This window comes from Chelon labrosus (assembly GCF_963514085.1).
Source record: "Chelon labrosus genome assembly, chromosome: 20".
NCBI classification, from domain to species: domain Eukaryota; kingdom Metazoa; phylum Chordata; class Actinopteri; order Mugiliformes; family Mugilidae; genus Chelon; species Chelon labrosus.
This window is the reverse complement of record NC_140353.1, coordinates 22,630,229-22,648,887: the sequence shown is the minus strand read 5'-3', so window position 1 is coordinate 22,648,887 and position 18,659 is coordinate 22,630,229. Positions and strand designations below refer to the sequence as shown.

At 40.4% G+C, this 18,659-nt stretch overlaps 1 protein-coding gene across 4 annotated transcripts; it reads left to right on the top strand.

The window, feature by feature from the left end:
* Positions 1-4,935: 4,935 nt before the first annotated feature.
* mocs1 (molybdenum cofactor synthesis 1) lies at positions 4,936-18,583 on the top strand. 4 transcript variants are annotated; one of them, XM_084568761.1, is made up of 11 exons: positions 4,936-5,211; positions 6,597-6,708; positions 7,285-7,452; positions 10,119-10,283; positions 11,796-11,857; positions 14,103-14,214; positions 14,488-14,600; positions 15,493-15,603; positions 15,729-15,849; positions 15,945-15,992; positions 16,154-18,583. In XM_084568761.1, the coding sequence occupies exons 1-11, from the start codon at positions 5,005-5,007 to the stop codon at positions 17,278-17,280; spliced, it is 2,346 nt and encodes a 781-aa protein (XP_084424887.1). In that variant the 5' UTR covers positions 4,936-5,004; the 3' UTR covers positions 17,281-18,583. The 4 variants fall into 4 exon arrangements, with proteins under 4 accessions (XP_084424887.1, XP_084424890.1, XP_084424889.1 ...); XM_084568764.1 differs by having other exon boundaries at positions 15,945-16,007; positions 16,154-16,280; XM_084568763.1 differs by having other exon boundaries at positions 15,729-16,007; positions 16,154-16,280.
* The last annotated feature ends 76 nt before the right edge of the window (positions 18,584-18,659 follow it).

Below are 18,659 nucleotides of genomic sequence, written 5' to 3'. Positions count from 1 at the left end.
AATGATAATGGGAGTGTGAATCCAGTGATGTTGTGGGACGCCGCTAAAGCAGTCCTGCGGGGGAAAATTATATCAGAATCCGCATTTATGAAAAAAATGAAAACTCAGAAACTCTTAGACCTACGGAAACAGCTATCAGAACTGGAACAACAACACATTAAGAGTAAGGATCCACAATTACTCACACAGATGAGACCACTCAAACAAGAAATAGACAAGATTTACTGCGACGAAATAGAGAAAAATCTCCGATTTACAAAACAGAGATACTACGAGGCAGGCTCCAAAGCATCCAAGCTGCTAGCCTGGAGGCTGCGAAAACAGCAATTAGAAAATACAGTCTACAAGATTAGGGATCCCACCACCAAAGCGGTTACATGTAAACTAGAAGGCATACGGAAAGCATTTGAGAAATTTTACCAAACCCTGTATACCCAACCCACACCGTATGACCTGGATAAAGTAGAGGAGTTCCTGTGCCAACTGGACCTTCCCTCCCTGGGGAGGTTGCAAAACGAAAATTTAATAAAGGAAATAACTATTGAAGAAATTGATAAGGCGATCTCCTCCCTAAAATCCTCCAAGTCTCCAGGGACAGATGGATTTCCAGGAGAATGGTATAAATCGCTGAGGGAACAATTAATACCAATACTACATAAAAGCTTTAATTACACCTTGAAGGAAGGAGTCCTCCCTCCATCCTGGAGGGAGGCAATCATTTCAGTGATTCCAAAAGAGGGTAAGGATCCGAAGGAATGCGGATCCTACAGACCTGTCAGTGTCCTAAACCAAGATTATAAATTATACGCAACCATCTTAACCAAAAGGATGGAGGAAGTCATACCTTCTCTGATTGATGAAGATCAAACCGGGTTTATCAAAGGTAGACAAACCCAAGACAATATACGGAGGTCCCTTCACATTATTGAACATATAAAAAAGGATAAAATCAGAGCTATCTTACTGAGTCTGGACGCAGAGAAAGCATTTGATTCGGTGGGGTGGGGATTTCTTTATACAGTCATGGAAAAATTTGGCTTTCATGAGAAATTTATTAAAGGTATTAAAACACTATATACATCCCCAATAGCCAGAATTAAGGTAAACGGGAGCCTGTCAGGAACTATCTACCTGCACCGCGGCTGTCGCCAGGGCTGCCCAGCCAGCCCAGTGCTCTTCAATCTTTTTATTGAACCCCTTGCCCAAGCTGTAAGACAGAGTCCCGACCTGGAGGGCATTACAATAAAAGACACAGAACACAAAATATGTCTTTATGCGGATGACGTCCTGGTCAGCCTAAAGAATCCAGAGTCAGGGTTACCAAGATTAATGGATCTCTTGCAGATGTACGGAAACCTGTCAGGCTACACCCTTAATGTTAGTAAAACACAAGCATTGACGTTTAATTTTGTGCCATCATCAGCCCTTATAAATGAGTATAAGTTCAACTGGGATTCTACTTCTATTAAATACCTGGGTGTTAAACTAACAAAGGACTTAACACAGTTATTTCTGGAAAATTATGTAGGTATTAACTCCCAGATAAAGGAGGATTTAGACAGATGGGCTCTCCTGCCTCTAGAACTTGGTAGCAGAATTTTGACAATAAAGACTAACATTTTACCCAGATTACTTTATTTGTTCCAGTCCTTACCCATTTGTGTCCCTGATAGTCAATTTAGAGAATGGGACAAGATGATATCCCGCTTTATCTGGAATGGCAAAGCCCCCAGGGTGAGATATAAAACTTTACAGCTGCCAAAGTGTAAGGGGGGGATGGGCTTACCAAGGCTTAAAGATTACTATTTAGCAGCACAGGTGAGACCACTGTTGCTCTGGTGTAATATAGGCTATTTTGCAAAATGGAAAGAGGTGGAGGTGTCTCTGTTAGATAGACCTATACAGAGCTTATTAGGGAGCCCAACGTTGGCTAAACAATATGATATCCAGAGCCAGTGGGTTAAATTTTCTATAGAACTCTGGTTCAGCCTGGTGAAACAGCTTAACATCCAGAAAGAAATTCGAATTTTAATGTGGCCAACCCACGACCCAGACTTCAAACCAGGTATGAGTGATGGAGGCTTCATTCAATGGGCCAGAAAAGGACTCTCCACACTGTGTTTGCTGATTGAAAACCAGGATTTCATGGACTTCAAATCCATTTCAGACAGATATGGCCTTGCTCGGCAGGATTTCTATAGGTATCTTCAACTCAGACACTACTTTGATAAGGACATTAAAGGCCTCATACAGGACAACATATCAAGTATTACTAAAATGTTTATCAAAGCCTATAATGCAAAACTGTCCAGGAAGATCATTGGAGAACTATACGGACATATAGTTGAACTAAGAGGCCACTCAACAAACTATATTAAGGCGAAATGGGAAAAAGAATTGGAAATTGTGATTACTTCTGAAGACTGGACAAATATAATTGATACACAAATCACCACTACAGCCTCACAGCGATGGAGAGATTTCTCCTGGAAAAATTGTATGAGATTCTTTATAACTCCAAAGCAAAGGTCTAAACAAATAGGACTGCAATCAACATGTTGGAGAGGATGTGGACACAGCGAGACGGATCATACACACATATTCTGGAGCTGCCCGATTCTTAAATCATTCTGGGAAGGGGTCGAGGGCATAACTAGAGAGGTCTTGCAGTATAATTTTAATTTTACTTGTTTATCATTCTATCTGGGTAATATTAACATTGCACTACCAAGGAGAGACAGATACCTCTTAAAAATCTTCATGGCAGCGAGTAAAAAGGCCATAACAAGGAGATGGCTCAATACTGAACCTCCCACGGTTAACCAGTGGAAAGCCATAATTAAAGAGATCCAAACTATGGAACTATTGACTTTTAGTCTTAGATTACAGAGAGACAAAGGTGAAGTCCTCTGGGAAAAATGGAACACCTATATTACAAAGGGCAGTGATAACCTACTTTAATGCTCTCTATATTTTGGTTAAGAGAAGCAATAACCATATTGCTGTAACTAGTGGCGATCAGCTCGCAACCCCACTGTTCTCTCATGTCTTGTTGTTATGATTGTGCACATGTGTTAATGTGCAATTATGTATGTGAGATTATGCCTACAATTATGTTGTCTGGTGCATGGGCATATGTGTACATATCTATTATTTTTTATTTTATTATTATTATTATTTTCATTTTTCCTCCTTTATTTACATGTTCATTGTATTATTTACTGTCAAAAACTCAGAAAAAAATAAAGTTTTAAAAAAAAAAGGAGTGTCATTGATATGGGTTGGGGGTGCCTGGTCTGGTCTAGGTGGGTGCTACATGTCTAAGTAACAGATGACACACATGAATGCCAGGTCCAAAGGTTTGCCGGTAGGACACTGCATTGTCACAAGATGGTCAATGTTATTTACTTTTCCTGTCAGTGGTTTTAATTTTGTGTCTGATTGGTGTATTTCTCTTCCTAAGTTCTTTGTAAAATCCAAAAAATAAATTCAAGGCTGCGTCTCCATCTAGTGGCTAAAGTATCCATTGCCTCTCCTTTCAGTGAGACAAACGTGGTGATCCACATAGCAAGACATACAGTAGGTCCAGGGGTCCCTATCCTATAGCCGTAGCAGATTGTCCCAATTCCCCTTCACTTTGAAGCAACTGTAAAAAGAATACTAAAAATATAGAGGTATTTCTCATATGTATCTGTATTTCAACCTTTTGTTTGAGTGTTCAGGTACGTCTGGTGTACATTTAGCTGATTATTAACTATTTATCTGTTACTCATAGCTTATCATTTTCAACCATCCAATTGCTTAATATTAGCAAATATCCACTGAGGGTGGGTGTGACATGTAATCCATCACTTTTCAAAACTGCTTGCACAATCTTATTCATTAATATTTTTCTGTGGGATATTGAAATACTGCAGGTTCTCTTAAGTAGATTCCTCTTACTGCCCAGCCACCATGGAGGAGAAAAGAGTGTGATAGTGAACAGTCACTATCGCAAATGTATTGTTCCTGTGTGTTATGTAAAGATGATTTCAATTATTGTTCAATTTATGTGGAATGGAAAGTGAAAAAGTGTGCTTGCTGTTTTTCAACAATGGATAGAGCAAGCTCTAATGAGATCGTGTGACCCACGTTGTTTGTCATATGATAAGTAGTAGGGCTGGTCAGAAGATCAGTTTGAGAGGTAAGGCCCAAGGGAAACTGTGTGTCACGTTATTTGCTGTAATGTACTGCATTATCAAATGTGTTTGTATGTGTGTGTTTTACCTGAGAATGTGTGAGTCATATTCCCAGCAGGCTATTGTGCGAAATGTGCAAACGAAACATTAGGCATTCAGTTTTTCTTATTTTTTTTTGGTAATATGAGACAGGTAACAGCTTAGAATGTATTAGTAAGACAGAGAAAAAGACAATAAAACTGAACACCCCTTCTAAACATATCAGCAGCGATGTTTGGTTATTCTACACACATCATACTACTGGAGGATCGTGGAAGGATTACAAAAAAAGTGATTTGTTGGCAGATACTCTAAATGGAGATCGATCATGCACAGCTGTCTGTGTGCATGGGTGAGGCACTTGCAACACAATAAATTCCAAAACTATGCAAGACTGAAACCCTGCATAGACAAGTCTGGCAGATATCCCAGGACTACAACTACTACAGAGACATGAGTCATTTCTGGTGAACCATTTAATAAATTAAAAGCTATTTATTATTGAAAAAAAAAGATTATTCAACCGAAGAAGTGCCACAACAATCGTTTTCTAGATGGTTTCCGTGGAATAAGTGACTAAAGCCAACTCTTTAACTCCTCAGACTATATTACCCAGCGTGCACCAGGACGTCCTTACGTCCGTACACAGACCAGCGTCGTTGGTTGGCCGACGTGTCCCCGCCCCTGATACTCCCCTCCCAGTGTTCGAGTTAACTGCAACTGACATGTTTTGCAGCACAGCGGTTCACTCAGAAGCTCCGCAGACAGCAACTCACATAATAATATTATGGCTACTCATGCTAGCAGGTGTTGCCGCTTGTTTGTCAGGCATAGCTGTTTAACTCATTTCAGGAGACCCGTCGTACAGTGCGTGAATGGGAACGTCCAGCGTATGTTCTCCAGTGCTACGCACGAGGAAAATGAACTAGAACTCAGAGACTCGACTTCAGCTGCTTCCAACTTCCCAGCAGCTCTGAAAACCAGGTCAAGACAGGTAATACCTACCCCGTGCTAACTGCTTCAAGTTAAACCTGAAGCTGAGGTTTTCCGCTGTCAGTGTCTAATCACCGGCTAGTGGCTGGAGTCGGTGCCTAACGCCCCCTAGTAACTAAAGTTGTGTTAGTTTATAATGTAGCCGCAACCTCTGTACAGTTTAGGGCCCACTACAGGCAAAACTAGCTAACCATGTTAGGGGCTAAATGGTAATATAACAAGTTAAAAACAAGGATACCAGTGCTGTGAAGTAAACGGGGGTTGCAGGGTTTATTTTCTTTGGCCCATAAGACGGTTATCTCATTACAAAGTACCTAAAGTAGTCATTGAGGCAATCCACCATATCTGTCTTCTTCTGCTAAATAGATCCACAGTGACATTGTAATAATGCCATATGTAAATAATATGGTTTAATATTATTATTTAATCAAAAGATTTAAGAGGTGAAGTATGCAGACTCTTTGTATCTTACAGGCACTTGGACTGTCAGCAACAGTGTTACAGAATTAGGATATTTTCCTGAAGTCACATATTTATAGATATATTGTTGACTCTTGTTCATTTGGGAATCCTATTTAGGGTTAAACAGGAATGAATGAGGACTCAGTATTTGGTTGTGTTCTGTCACTAACTGAGTGTGTCCAACTCCGAGTCACATGTTCACCTTTGCACTGATAACTTCTAGCACTCTGTAACGGCAGCCCACTGGCAACAGTCAAAGGTCAGGAGGTGTTTACGAAGCCTTGTGCAACTCAGTGTGACTAGCTTAGTCAAACCTTTAGATGTGTTAATACTTTTATTCACTTTTATTCACTTCCGAATAATTGAATGATCACCCTGCATTTTACTCACAGCATGGCACTAGTCTTTCATCCCTTGTAGGAGCTATATGTGGTTCAGGTGTTTTCTGGTTAAGGAACACAGATTTTACCTCGTACTAACACTTGTATTTTTTTTTACTCTGGGAAATTTAGACATTTTTATTATCTATTCAAAGCTATACGCCAGCAGTGCACATTCTAATGCAATAAACAGTTATAAACACTTATTGCACATTGTATGTTTCTGTCCAAAACTCACATTTATCAGCATGAAACATGGGAGATGGTGTGTTTGATGCAAAATAGTGTAAAAACAAGGTATAGCAGTGCTGCTGTGTGGAGGATGAGATAAAAATGCTAAATTAATACATTGTATACATACATTACATTTGTTGTGGAAAAGGACATTATTAAATTCATGGCTGGAATTTCATTTGATTACCTTAATATATATTTTGGCTGTTGCATTTTTGCATGTATTCTTAAATATTTTTACTTCATTGTCGTCATCCATCCATATTTGTAGTATGTGTTGTTGTTTTATTCCTATTTCCTTTATCCCTAGGAGAGGCTAAGAGATGACAGCATACTACCCTTTTCAGCGTTCTTGACCGACAACTTTGGCCGCAGGCACAGCTACCTGCGCATCTCCCTGACTGAGAAGTGCAACCTCCGCTGTGAGTCGCTGTTCTCTGTTCGTAATTTTGAAGTTAAACTTACACGCTTGGTTTATTTCCCCTGGTTCTCATCCACATGCTCGACGACTACTGCTTTTACTGAGAATCTAGAATGTTTGTAGACATCAGGGTTAGCTCTATAAACTACATTATTCAATGAGACTAGGCTTGCTGGCAAGGCTTTTTCACAGCTTTGGCGTGCTATATTTCAAGGCCTCTTTTTTTGCTCAAACATATAAATGAAATACCGTTTTGTAGTTCTAAATGTCCTGCTTCTCCAAATCAGTAATTATCACTAAGAACACATCAATGGCTATGCAATCTAAGTAGGTCTAGAAAGGCTAGCTGATCTGGACTGTAGTAGAAATCACTGCAAAGGTTTGAGTACTGGTTCATTTTGGTTTTTCTGTATGAATGGACAGATTTTGTCGACATGATAGTCACACCCATGCAACATGCAGTCATGAATCTTTAAACACTTTTGAACGCTTTCAGTTTTCACTAGAATCCCACTTGTGGAACATATGTGAACTCTTCTAACGTAGGCAAATGGTATATGATCTTTCCCGTCTTCAGGTCAGTACTGCATGCCAGAAGAAGGAGTAAAGCTCACACCCCGAGGCCAGGTGCTGTCCACCTCTGAGCTGCTGACCCTGGCTGGCCTGTTTGTACGAGAGGGAGTGGACAAAATTCGCCTCACTGGAGGGGAGCCCCTTATCAGACCTGATGTGCTGGATATCATCGGTAAGGAACTAGTACAAAACTTTTATTCTTTTACACCTATATTTTGGTCAGATTCAGGAATTGATTGTTACAATATTGTTAGAATGTTGCATGTAATATTTGGTTTGGTCTGTGTAGGCAATCAAGATAATGGAGCATTTGCATTTATTGCGGTTCTGTGGTTCATGTACTAGTGTTCTGTGTATGAACAATATGTTCAGTTAGATCAAGTATCTGTTTAGAAAACACTGTTTATGCATTTATGCTGAGAGCGCACACTGCTGCTGCCACACACCTCTGTTGGGTGTCCAGCAGGCCACACTGTTGGGTGTGCACTCTTCCAAATACCCATCATCTCAACTACTTGGTTATATAACAGCTATATATCAGGTAGTCGTATCGGTCTGTCGGTATAGTGTGTTTACATTTCAAATGAACCTCTCTGGAGAGCGACTGCAACCGGGTTGAGACCACCCTCTCTAACTGGGCTCAGCGCAGTTAATTTGTTGTGGAGCAGAGTGCAATTGTCGCGTTCACTCAGCACGCTGGTTATTTCAGCCACTATTGTCGGTTACTATGTGTATCAAGATGTGTTGTGCCTTGTGATTGGTGCACCATTAATCATGTCTAATGCTTGCAATTTCTTTTTGAAAAATGTTTAGCTCTGTTTTGAGTTTGAACACCTGTGGAGGATGTGATGGCAGTCTTTTCAGAGGAATGATTCAGCATCTGCTATCCAAGGCTCTCATGCATGGTTAACTAGAATAGACTAGTCTAGACTAGAACTAAAGTGAAATGAATAGAGAACGGAGAAGTGATTTTCTATGGATGCCTTCAGTTTAAGGCATGTGAAAAGGAAAATAATTTGTAACACCACGGCCATGTTCTTGGTCTAATGATGTATTATCGCGTTGTTTTAATTTTACAGCCTGATTTGCAAATTAGCCGTAGCAATCTCACTAAGTATCACGCTCTGAGAACAGTGCTTGTAAGAGCAAGACATGAATGAAGAAAACATTGTGGTGTGATGAGTGGCTCATGCCTTTGGATCATATGTTGCCAGACCCCGCATAAAGACAAATCAGCAATTATCCATGTGTCATGTTACTGCCCACACTGTGACCTCACATGACTCCCATATTTAAGTTTACTGGCGTGAATAAGTTGAACAGAATTCACACTCTTTATCAACTGTATTTGTTGTTTTGAGCGGTGTGACTGGTGTTAAACACAATTAATGATTCTTTACATGAATACCATCTTTAAATTAATGTAGTGGTGCTCACCAGATTACATCACCTGGGTTTGGTTGCACCACTGTTTAATCTATAGTTATTGTGTGTATAGTCCTTGAACAGTCTTAGAAACTAGCCAGTTTCAAATGAATGATTTACTGGTAAATACTTGGCTAGTAAATGAATCTATAACATGACATCTGCAAAAAAATAATTCATTGCAAACTAGAAATCCTGTGGCAGTATGGGCTTTAGCCTAGCATCTAAAACCAGCTGTTTTTAGATGGAAAGTATTTTCCATTGAGCTGCTCGTCTTTCATTTATTTAGGTTATACTTAGTTTTTTATACACACGTATGAATGGAGAAATAGATGTGGTAGTATTAATACAGTTGAGTAGGAGCTTTAAAGATTGCGAAGATCCAGGACTTAGCCAAAAAATTTGAACATCGACAACTTCTCAGCCCCTCCCCACTTTCCGCTAAAGCCCAAGACGGTCTCCCAAGCCCCTCCCCCACAAGGGAGAGCTGTGCACGATAGAGCGCGTGCATATTGGCCCTGGAATACTGTGCACGAGCAGAGAACGGAGAGAGAGCGAGTAAACAAACTAGCATGGAACACACCGACGTAAGAACAAGAAAATAGTTTTTATAATACCCTTCGTTATTGCTAAATAATTTGACCTAAAGTACACTTTAGGTCAAAATATTTAGCAATAGTCAACTTTAGGACAAAACCAAGGTTAGGATGTTTCTGAAAGTAGCCTACATCGGTGATGTTTGCTATCAGTAACAGTTAGAAGCATTCATTGTGGCGTTTTATTCCACAGTTTAGATTTATCAATTTGCTATGTGGTAGATATATGACCGCTACCTGTTGATGTGGTTAGACGTTTGAGAGTGAAGCTGAGGCATAGGCCTCAGACGAGGATTACATCCCAGCTCCTTCTACACGCCCACGGCGAGGTCGAGGTGGTGGAGGGAGGGGAGGGCGCTATGAAATGCGTGTCCATGAGCAGTGATTGACACTCTGTTAGATACACCCCTGGACCTGATTGGTGCATCTGGATGTGGAGCGGTGGATGTCTTGCAAATCGCGCTACAGGCACTAGGTGGGGCCAGAGGAGCCGAATTTTTTTTTAAATGACCTGCTTCATGCAATTATACTTGAACATAGGGTCAGTTTCAGCAAATATGACAGAAAGTTAGTTTTATAAAAGTTGCCTACTGCACCTTTAAAGGTGGGATTAAACTGGATTTGAGATATTTGATGTAAAGTGCTTTATAAATAAAATTTATTATTATTATTATTATTATTAACACTATTAAGGCATTTAGTAAACCGTCTTGTTATACTTATGTTAAATTTGAACCTAGAACCAGCGATTTCCAGTAAATATTCTACACAAGTCCCCGCATTACATCACCTCTTTCTGTTTGCGTTCTCTCTACAGCTGAACTGAGGAAGTTGGAGGGCCTGAAGACTATTGCAGTAACAACTAATGGTATAAACCTGGCCAGGCTTTTACCTAAACTGAAAGACGCCGGCTTGGATCTGATTAACATCAGCCTGGATTCACTCGTTCCTGCCAAGTTTGAGTTTATTGTGCGGCGGAAAGGTAGGAAAAGTGATTTGACCTGTAATGTCAGATGCAAGACATGAATGAAGGCTAAGTGATTGAAGCATACAGTGTAATAATACAATGATGGGAAAAGTCAGAGATTAATACAGGGACACAAGTAGAAGATCATTTTGGAAATGGTCATTGTTGATGCTGTACCTTAAATATGAATTACTGTATAAGAGTCTTGTGATGAAGCAAATGTATAGATGGTCACTGAAGTCAAGTTGTGTTATTATCTTTACTGGTTAAAGGTATATCTTCATCACATTCCAATCAACTGGTGTTTTGTTCACTGTGCCTTTCAGACTTTATACGGCTCATATCTGTAGAAAATTATGTTAATTTGATTCTGTTGTTCCTGTTCTCTGTCTCAGGCTAGATCAGTTGGCTTGTTATGGGGGTGGATCCGTCCCACTAGGTTACAAAAGGAGGATGTAAGCTTTAACACATGTTGACTGCAGGGTGACAGCAGGTCGGAGCTCTGGGGGGCTGGCTTGTAGAAGGCAGACAAAGATGGACTCGCTGAGATAAGGAAGGAGAGGAAAAAAAGAAACGCACGTTATCTGAGCCAGCGCTCAAATACAAATAGTTTTTTGTCATTGTTTCAAGGCTGCATAACAAAGTTTTAGCCTAAACAAAAGCTTTCACTAAGCTTATTTAGGATTTCTACAACACGTGACATTTAATTACTATGACAGTTCTTGATAACACTTCCTCAAGCCAATGCAAGTGATTGTGACCTTGGCAGTTTGCTGTTACAAAGCTGTGGCTCATGTTTAGGGATTAAGCTTGATTTCTACTACCGCTGCACGTTGAGTGCATATCTACAGCGTAGGGGGTTACACCGTCAAAAGCATTTATGCCTATGCACTGGTGTGTCTGTACTGTTCTGTAATTACGCCACCGAAACACTAGGCGGCGACTGACCTGCTGTGTTGAGTTTCACTCTGCACTTCACACAACGTCAAGAGGAACTGAGTGACTCCTGTTGGAGATAAAATCACTGCAGCACAGAACTTAGAGAAGACATCTGCTTAGATGGTGTGTATGAGAGTGACGATTCTTCAGAGGTGCACGTCAGACTGCGATGTAGGCTACTGCATAGGGTTATGGGGTTACGGCATAGCAACGGCGTCAACGTAACCTGGTGCTGTAAATGTTGCATTAGTTTTAGATATTTTCAGTGGTTTATCACTGGCTTATGGAAAATTACAGACTAGGTTAGAGGTCACAAAGCAGGGACCAGATAAAACAGAACTTCTAGTGTAAAGGCTTGTACCATATTTCAGAATTCCCATCACTCAGCTGTGATCTGTGTATGTCTGTGGTTCAGTACATTATTACCTACAACCTTCATCCACCCATCACCCCTCACCATGCCGCTGCATTAAATTTGCCTTGGTACTTCAGAAGTCAAAGACACCATATGATTGATTTGGCAAATGCTAAATGTGGATATCTTAACCAAGTGTAACCATTCTGTCATTTCCATCTGTTTTTTCCTAGGGTTTCACAAAGTCATGGAGGGCATTGATAAGGCAATTGAATTGGGCTACAATCCTGTTAAGGTAATTTGTTCATTGTTCATTTGTTCAAACATTCTTGTACTTGCAAGTCTCACAGTATAGCTTATTACAAACTCTGCAAGAGTGTATATATGGTGGTAAGAACAAAAACACTGAGAGCTGCAAAAAGAGAATGACGTCATTCTCTTTACTTAAAGGTGCAGTAGGCAGGATTGCGAAGATCCAGGACTTAGCCAAAAGTTGAACATCGACAACTTCTCAGTCCCTCCCCACTTTCCGCTAAAGCCATAAAAAGGTCTCGCAAGCCCCTCCCCCCACAAGGGAGAGCTGTGCACGATAGAGCGCGTGCATATTGGCCCTGGAATACTGTGCACGAGCAGAGAACCGAGAGAGAGCGAGTAAACAAACTAGCATGGAACACACCGACGTAACAACAACAAAATAGTTTTTATAATACCCTTCGTTATTGCTAAATAATTTTAGGTCAAAATATTTAGCAATACTCAACTTTAGGACAAAACCAAGGTTAGGATGTTTCTGAAAGTAGCCTACATCGGTGATGTTTGCTATCAGTAACAGTTAGAAGCATTCATTGTGGCGTTTTATTCCACAGTTTAGATTTATCAATTTGCTATGTGGTAGATATATGACCGCTACCTGTTGATGTGGTTAGACGTTTGAGAGTGAAGCTGAGGCACAGGCCTCAGACGAGGATTACGTCCCGGCTCCTTCTACACGCCCACGGACAAGTGGTGCGAGGTGGTGGAGGGAGGGGAGGGCGCTATGAAATGCGTGTCCATGAGCAGTGATTGACACTCTGTTAGATACACCCCTGGACCTGATTGGTGCATCTGGATGTGGAGCGGTGGATGTCTTGCAAATCGCGCTACAGGCTCTAGGAGGGGCCAGAGGAGCCGATTTTTTTTTTTTAAATGACCTGCTTCATGCAATTATACTTGAACATAGGGTCAGTTTCAGCAAATATGACAGAAAGTTAGTTTTATAAAAGTTGCCTACTGCACCTTTAATCTTTTTATTTTGTGTGTCTGATTATTCTTGTAGTTTTTTCTTTTTTCATTTATTTATCTTCATGAAATATGAAAAATGTGTAAGTTTTTATTGCTGGACAAATGTACTGTGGTCAGTCTTACATATTCAGATTACTTACAACTTATTTAGTTATTTCAGCAATAAGTCACACAGTTAATGAAGGGAACAGTTACATTAACTGATGACATTTGCAATATGACAGTTATCACTGTGTATCCCAGTTCCCCATAGCCCCCATTTGTGTCTCTCATGTGTTTTTCTGTATTATCACACATTTGAGTCAGAGGGGTATAGTTAATAATACACTATATTTATAATAGGGTACTTTACATAGGATACTAATGAAACTAAATACGATCAGGCCACTCAGAGTGCTGTGAAAAAATAAATGCAAAGAAAATGACAATAAATAATAAAATTATAAAGCTATAAAGCGTAGCTAATCAGTGTGAAATGATAAAACCTACTGGAGAGCACAGTAAAAGAAACTATTAAAAAAAGGAAAATGCTTAGAACAACTGTGAGAGTTCATTTCCCAAAATACACCCAGGTTTCTGGTTGCTAGTCTGAGATTTGTGGACAGGATAAAGAATAGAATTATATATGGCTTTGGGACATGAACCTTTGATTTACAGAGAAAACATTCCAGTATGTGCTGTAACATGCTTTTCCACAGATTTTAACGAGACATAGATCTGAATAACAACCAATAAATATTGTGTTGGTAGATAATCTGAGTAGAAGCATATCAGTAGAGAACGACCTTTTGCCCAGAATCAAGAGACTCCATCAAAGTCCTGTTCATCTGTCACAAATATTGTCCCAGTGAATGACTTATATTTCCAGCTGTATGAGACAGTACACGACTGAGAGATCAGATTTGGAGGAAATCTATTTCTGTACTTTCTAAGCTTTTACATGCTTTATTAACTCATAAAGTTAACAAGACAACACCGATCTGGAGGTGTCTCCTTTAAAAGGTTAGTTAACTAACCCCAGCATGAGTGTATTAACCTGTCAGGTATAACCACTATTATTACTGTGTAATGCAATTAAATACTGGCCCACACATCTCCAGTAAGTCACTTTATTGTGCAGATTCCTGTGGGTTGCTAAAATATCCAGTTCCTGTGTGGCCTTGGGTTTGACTGCCTCACAGTTACATAACAGGTTTGTGAGGAGAAGGATTGTACGTCTTAGTAATGAGTGGCCTGTTGTTGTGTGCTGCCCTCTGCAGATCAACTGTGTAGTCATGCGAGGCCTCAACGAGGATGAGCTGTTAGATTTTGTGGCGCTGACAGAGAAGAAGCCTCTGGAGGTGCGCTTCATTGAATACATGCCTTTTGATGGTGAGTGCTCCTTCCACCACAGTGTCTTACTGCACAGGTCTCATTTATAGATTATTTAGACGTACAGAGGAATGTAAATTGATGTTGCTGATTTAAACATTTACTGTTCAGCTACCCTGCAAAAGTATCAAGTAAAACAATTGAGCATTTCTGTTCGATTTCATGCTTTGTTCAGTACTGACTTGCTGCCGATGGAAAGGGAACTTTTTTACTGAAAAGTTGATGAGTTGAAAGATGCTAACCACACTGCCTCTTCTCCTTTCCTCTTCGCAGGAAACAAATGGAACTTTAAGAAGATGGTGAGCTACCAGGAGATGTTGGACTGCATCAGGCAGCGATGGCCCAACCTGGAAATGCTTCAAGGCGGACACACAGACACGGCCAAGGTCAGCCGCTCCAACTGTACCACATTTTCTCCTGTCAGGAAAAAGACACTGACAAAGAGGAGGCATTTAGCATCCTGAAAAACGAACCAGGATTGTGCTAGTACATTATTGTTTTTTGGTAAACTGTGTACTTAGAGTAATTCTGTGATGTTATTTATCTCTTCTGACAAGTTGACTAATAATACTCTTTAAAATATTATCAATCAGAATCAATCAGAATCAGAATACTTTATTAATGCTTCAAGGAAATTGTTTTGTTGCTGTTGCTCCCATAAAGTGACAGTTGCTAGTTAACAGAGCAAATACAATAGTATAAAAGTTGTACAAAAATATATAAAAATAAGTAAGATGTATTTAAAGTAAAAGAACAATATTGCACAAGTATTCACAAAATACAGAGGTAAGAGGTTGCAAATAAATTAACGGCATCTGTAGTGTTAAAGGTGAGTGACTGACACTCAGCGGGAGGAGTTATAAAGTTTGATGGCCACAGGCAGGAATGACCTCCTGTGACGTTCTGTGGTACATTTTGGTAGGATGAGTTTGTTACTAAAGGTATTCCTTAGACTGGCCAGTGTGTTGTGGAGTGGGTGAGATGAGTTGTCCAGGATGGTCTCCACTCTTGCCAGCATCCTCCTCTCTGACACTGTGTTCAAAGAGTCCAGCTCCACCCCGACAACCCAGACAACATCAAACACAAAGAGACACCTTTGTACTGCTGGGGTACCAAGCTATTCATTGTTTAGCTAACACAAAGCTGGTATCAACATTTACAATCAGCTGACAAACCTTATTTATGGCCTGATCTCCTGAAAAAGATCAAGAGTCCAGTGTAGGAACCACACGTTTCAGTGCCATTATTCAAACACAATTTTCCTGTATTTCCTAATAGACATTTAAAGTGCCAGGCTTCAAAGGTCAGGTGGGCTTCATCACCTCAATGTCTGAACATTTCTGTGGCTCTTGCAACCGTTTACGCATCACCGCAGATGGAAACCTCAAGGTAAAGCTACAGTTGTTCTTTGTTGGGCTTCACATTTTTTATTTTTTTTCCCACATTGCTTGGCTGCACATTTAACACGTTTAAATATCCTCACACCATCCTCCTCCGTGACTGTCGTCTCTCAGGTGTGTTTGTTCGGTAACTCTGAGGTGTCCCTCAGAGACGTCTTGCGCTCTGGGGCATCTGATGAAGAGCTGCTGCAAATCATTGGAGCAGCTGTGGGCAGAAAGAAGAAACAACATGCAGGTAGAAGTGTTTACAAATCATTTATGGAGCATTGTCACATATTTTTGTGTTATCTGAAGTTCCACTTGAATGTCAACTGTTCCTTTTCCCCTCAGGCATGTTCAGTATCTCCCAGATGAAGAACAGGCCTATGATCCTCATTGGTGGGTAGCACGGCTGTACGTACAAGTCTCTCACACTCTGTTCAGTCATGATTTTTGATCACAATCTTTTGCCTACATTTACACTATCAATAACAATTACAAACTTAAATCGGAAATGTTAATTTTGCATCTTTAACAATGTTCTCTTTTTTTCCCTACAGTGACCACATCCCAAAGGCCTCTGCCAAAGCTACAAGACAGCCAGAGGGTCTTACCGAGCGTTTCCCAGAATAAAAATGACACGTTCCTCTCTCTAGCAGTAGCTCTCCACATGTGCCATTTAGGCAAGAGGAGAGTCCTAAATAGAGAGGGATTGTTGTGCCTTCCAGACTGTACTGCTACCACACAGACAGCCCATGATTCCCACTCTAGAACCTTAATGAGCAGAGGAACCAGTGTTAAGACACATATCAGCAAAGGAAAACCTGATGTGATGGCTAGCCTCCACAGTGGAGCACGCCTTCACTCCTGTGAGTTTGGTAATGGTCTCAATTTCACTAGCTGTCACACTAAGACTGGAAGTTTTACAATGTGCACAAATGTAACAAGCCACACTAATGAAGACTGTCTGAAATACGCACAAGCCAGGGGTCTTAATGCTCTGAAGAGCCACTTACTCAGGACCCCAGGAACACATGTTTTTTGCACACTACTAATGAATGCCAAAATAAATCTGACACACCACAGTGTTCGATTCTGCCACAATCAAGGTTCCAGCGATGTCCACTGCGTCCAACGTAAACAGACTGTGAGTGATCAGGCCACAAATGTCTCCAAACTTCACCCAGATGAAATCACCGCATCCCAGCTGACACATACTGATGCCCAGGGTCGGGCCACCATGGTGGATGTTGGGAGAAAAGTTCCCACATGTCGAACGGCCACTGCCTGTGCCACCGTCATCTTGGGTCCCACTGCCTTCCGTTTGCTCCAGGATAACCAGCTAGCTAAAGGCGATGCCTTGACTGTAGCACAGGTGGCTGGTATCATGGCTTCAAAGCAGACTTCAGCCCTCATTCCTCTCTGCCACCCGCTGCCGTTAGACCACACCTCTGTCAACTTTCACCTCAATGAGCCGCGCAACACTGCTGTCATCACAGCAACTTGTCGCACTACAGGCAGGACAGGAGTTGAGATGGAGGCTCTGACGGCCGTTTCCGTGGCAGCGCTCACCATCTATGACATGTGCAAGGCAGTGAGTCATGACATCATAATCACGGATGTAAAGCTGGTCAGTAAGACAGGTGGGAAGAGGGACTTCCATCGTCATCCAACACAGGAAAGCTGAGAATGAAGAGACTTTTTTTTTTTTTTTTTTTTTTTTTTTGTTTTATTTATTTACTTTTCTTCACCCACCCACACAATACCACACGTACAACTAGCACAGTTTATCTTGTTCAATGTTCTACACTGTTTTTGTCCTTGTTCTGTAAGCACCTTGCTTGTTTTTCTTTATCAATAAAAAAAAAAAAAAAAAAAAAAAAAAAAAGAGAAGTGACTGAAGCAACACAACCCCCACAAAGCCACCCTCTGCCTGTAGTTTAATGGATCTGTCACATGTGAATCATGTTTTCTGAACCATGTTAATGGTTACTTTAAGTTGGCAAATAGACATTATCAGCTCATGAGCTACAGTACCTGTTAAATACCAGTTTTAGCCTCTAGAGGGCACAGAAGTATTACTTTTACACACCTGTTGGTCTTATATTTAAGACCAAACTGAAAAGGGCACTGATGATGTTTACATGTTGAACGTATGTCTTTTAATAACCTACTTGAATTTTGACCAAAATTCCTGAAGGAAGCAACAGCAGAGTGATGCAGAAGAGGAGTTAATGTGTCCTTGTCATTACTGCTTCTCAGCCTAACTGTAAAATACCATCAACTCTTGTTCCTGCTTTGCCTTGCCATGACTAACAAAAGTTTTGGAATTAACTTGATTGCATTGGATATAACTCTTCTCAGGCATGTTGGTTTCATTACTTTTGATGATTTGCTAAAACATTTACTCATTGCAGTGTTTTATGCTTTTCTACCTACCTCTGTAGTCTACTGGAAATGTATATTTGCATACTGCATTACAGTAGAGGATGACGGTAAGATTAATTATCCACTAATTGTCCATTACACTGTACAGATCAGTGATAAATCAAGTGTCTCTAGACTGATAGTTACACAGGATCACTTGATGATCAGGTCTGAGCCAATATGGTGATTCACTGTCAACATATCTTCAGCAAAACCCACTGAACTATTATCAGGGAACATCATTTCAAAATCACATAAGAAATATTATGCTATCTTACTTAGTAATATATATGAAGGCCTTGTCCTTTCCTCTGTGGTGAGTTTCACACAACATTCACACAATAAATATTTTCCTTATTTGTATAAAGTCAGGTTCATATCATATCTTAAACTACTGTTTTTTCAGACTGCATTAAAACCATTTTAACAAATGTGAAATTGTATGTCTGTTGTTAATAATCTGGAAAACCTGCACTAGCTTGTTAAAATACAAGCTACATATCATCCCGAGGGTTATCAAAAAAACGGTCAATGATGGATAATATTTGGTTAAAGTGACCCCTGATATGTGTGTGTGTGTGTGTGTGTGTGTGTGTGTGTGTGTGTGTGTATATACATACATATATATAGTATCTATAT

Coding starts and splice junctions, on each gene's coding strand:
- mocs1 (XM_084568761.1), top strand. CDS start 5,005: ATGGCTACTCATGCTAGCAGGTGTTGCCGCTTGTTTGTCAGGCATAGC. Junction 5,212..6,596: donor TGAAAACCAGGTCAAGACAG/GTAATACCTACC, acceptor CTTTATCCCTAG/GAGAGGCTAAGAGATGACAG. Junction 14,601..15,492: donor GACACACAGACACGGCCAAG/GTCAGCCGCTCC, acceptor ATTTCCTAATAG/ACATTTAAAGTGCCAGGCTT.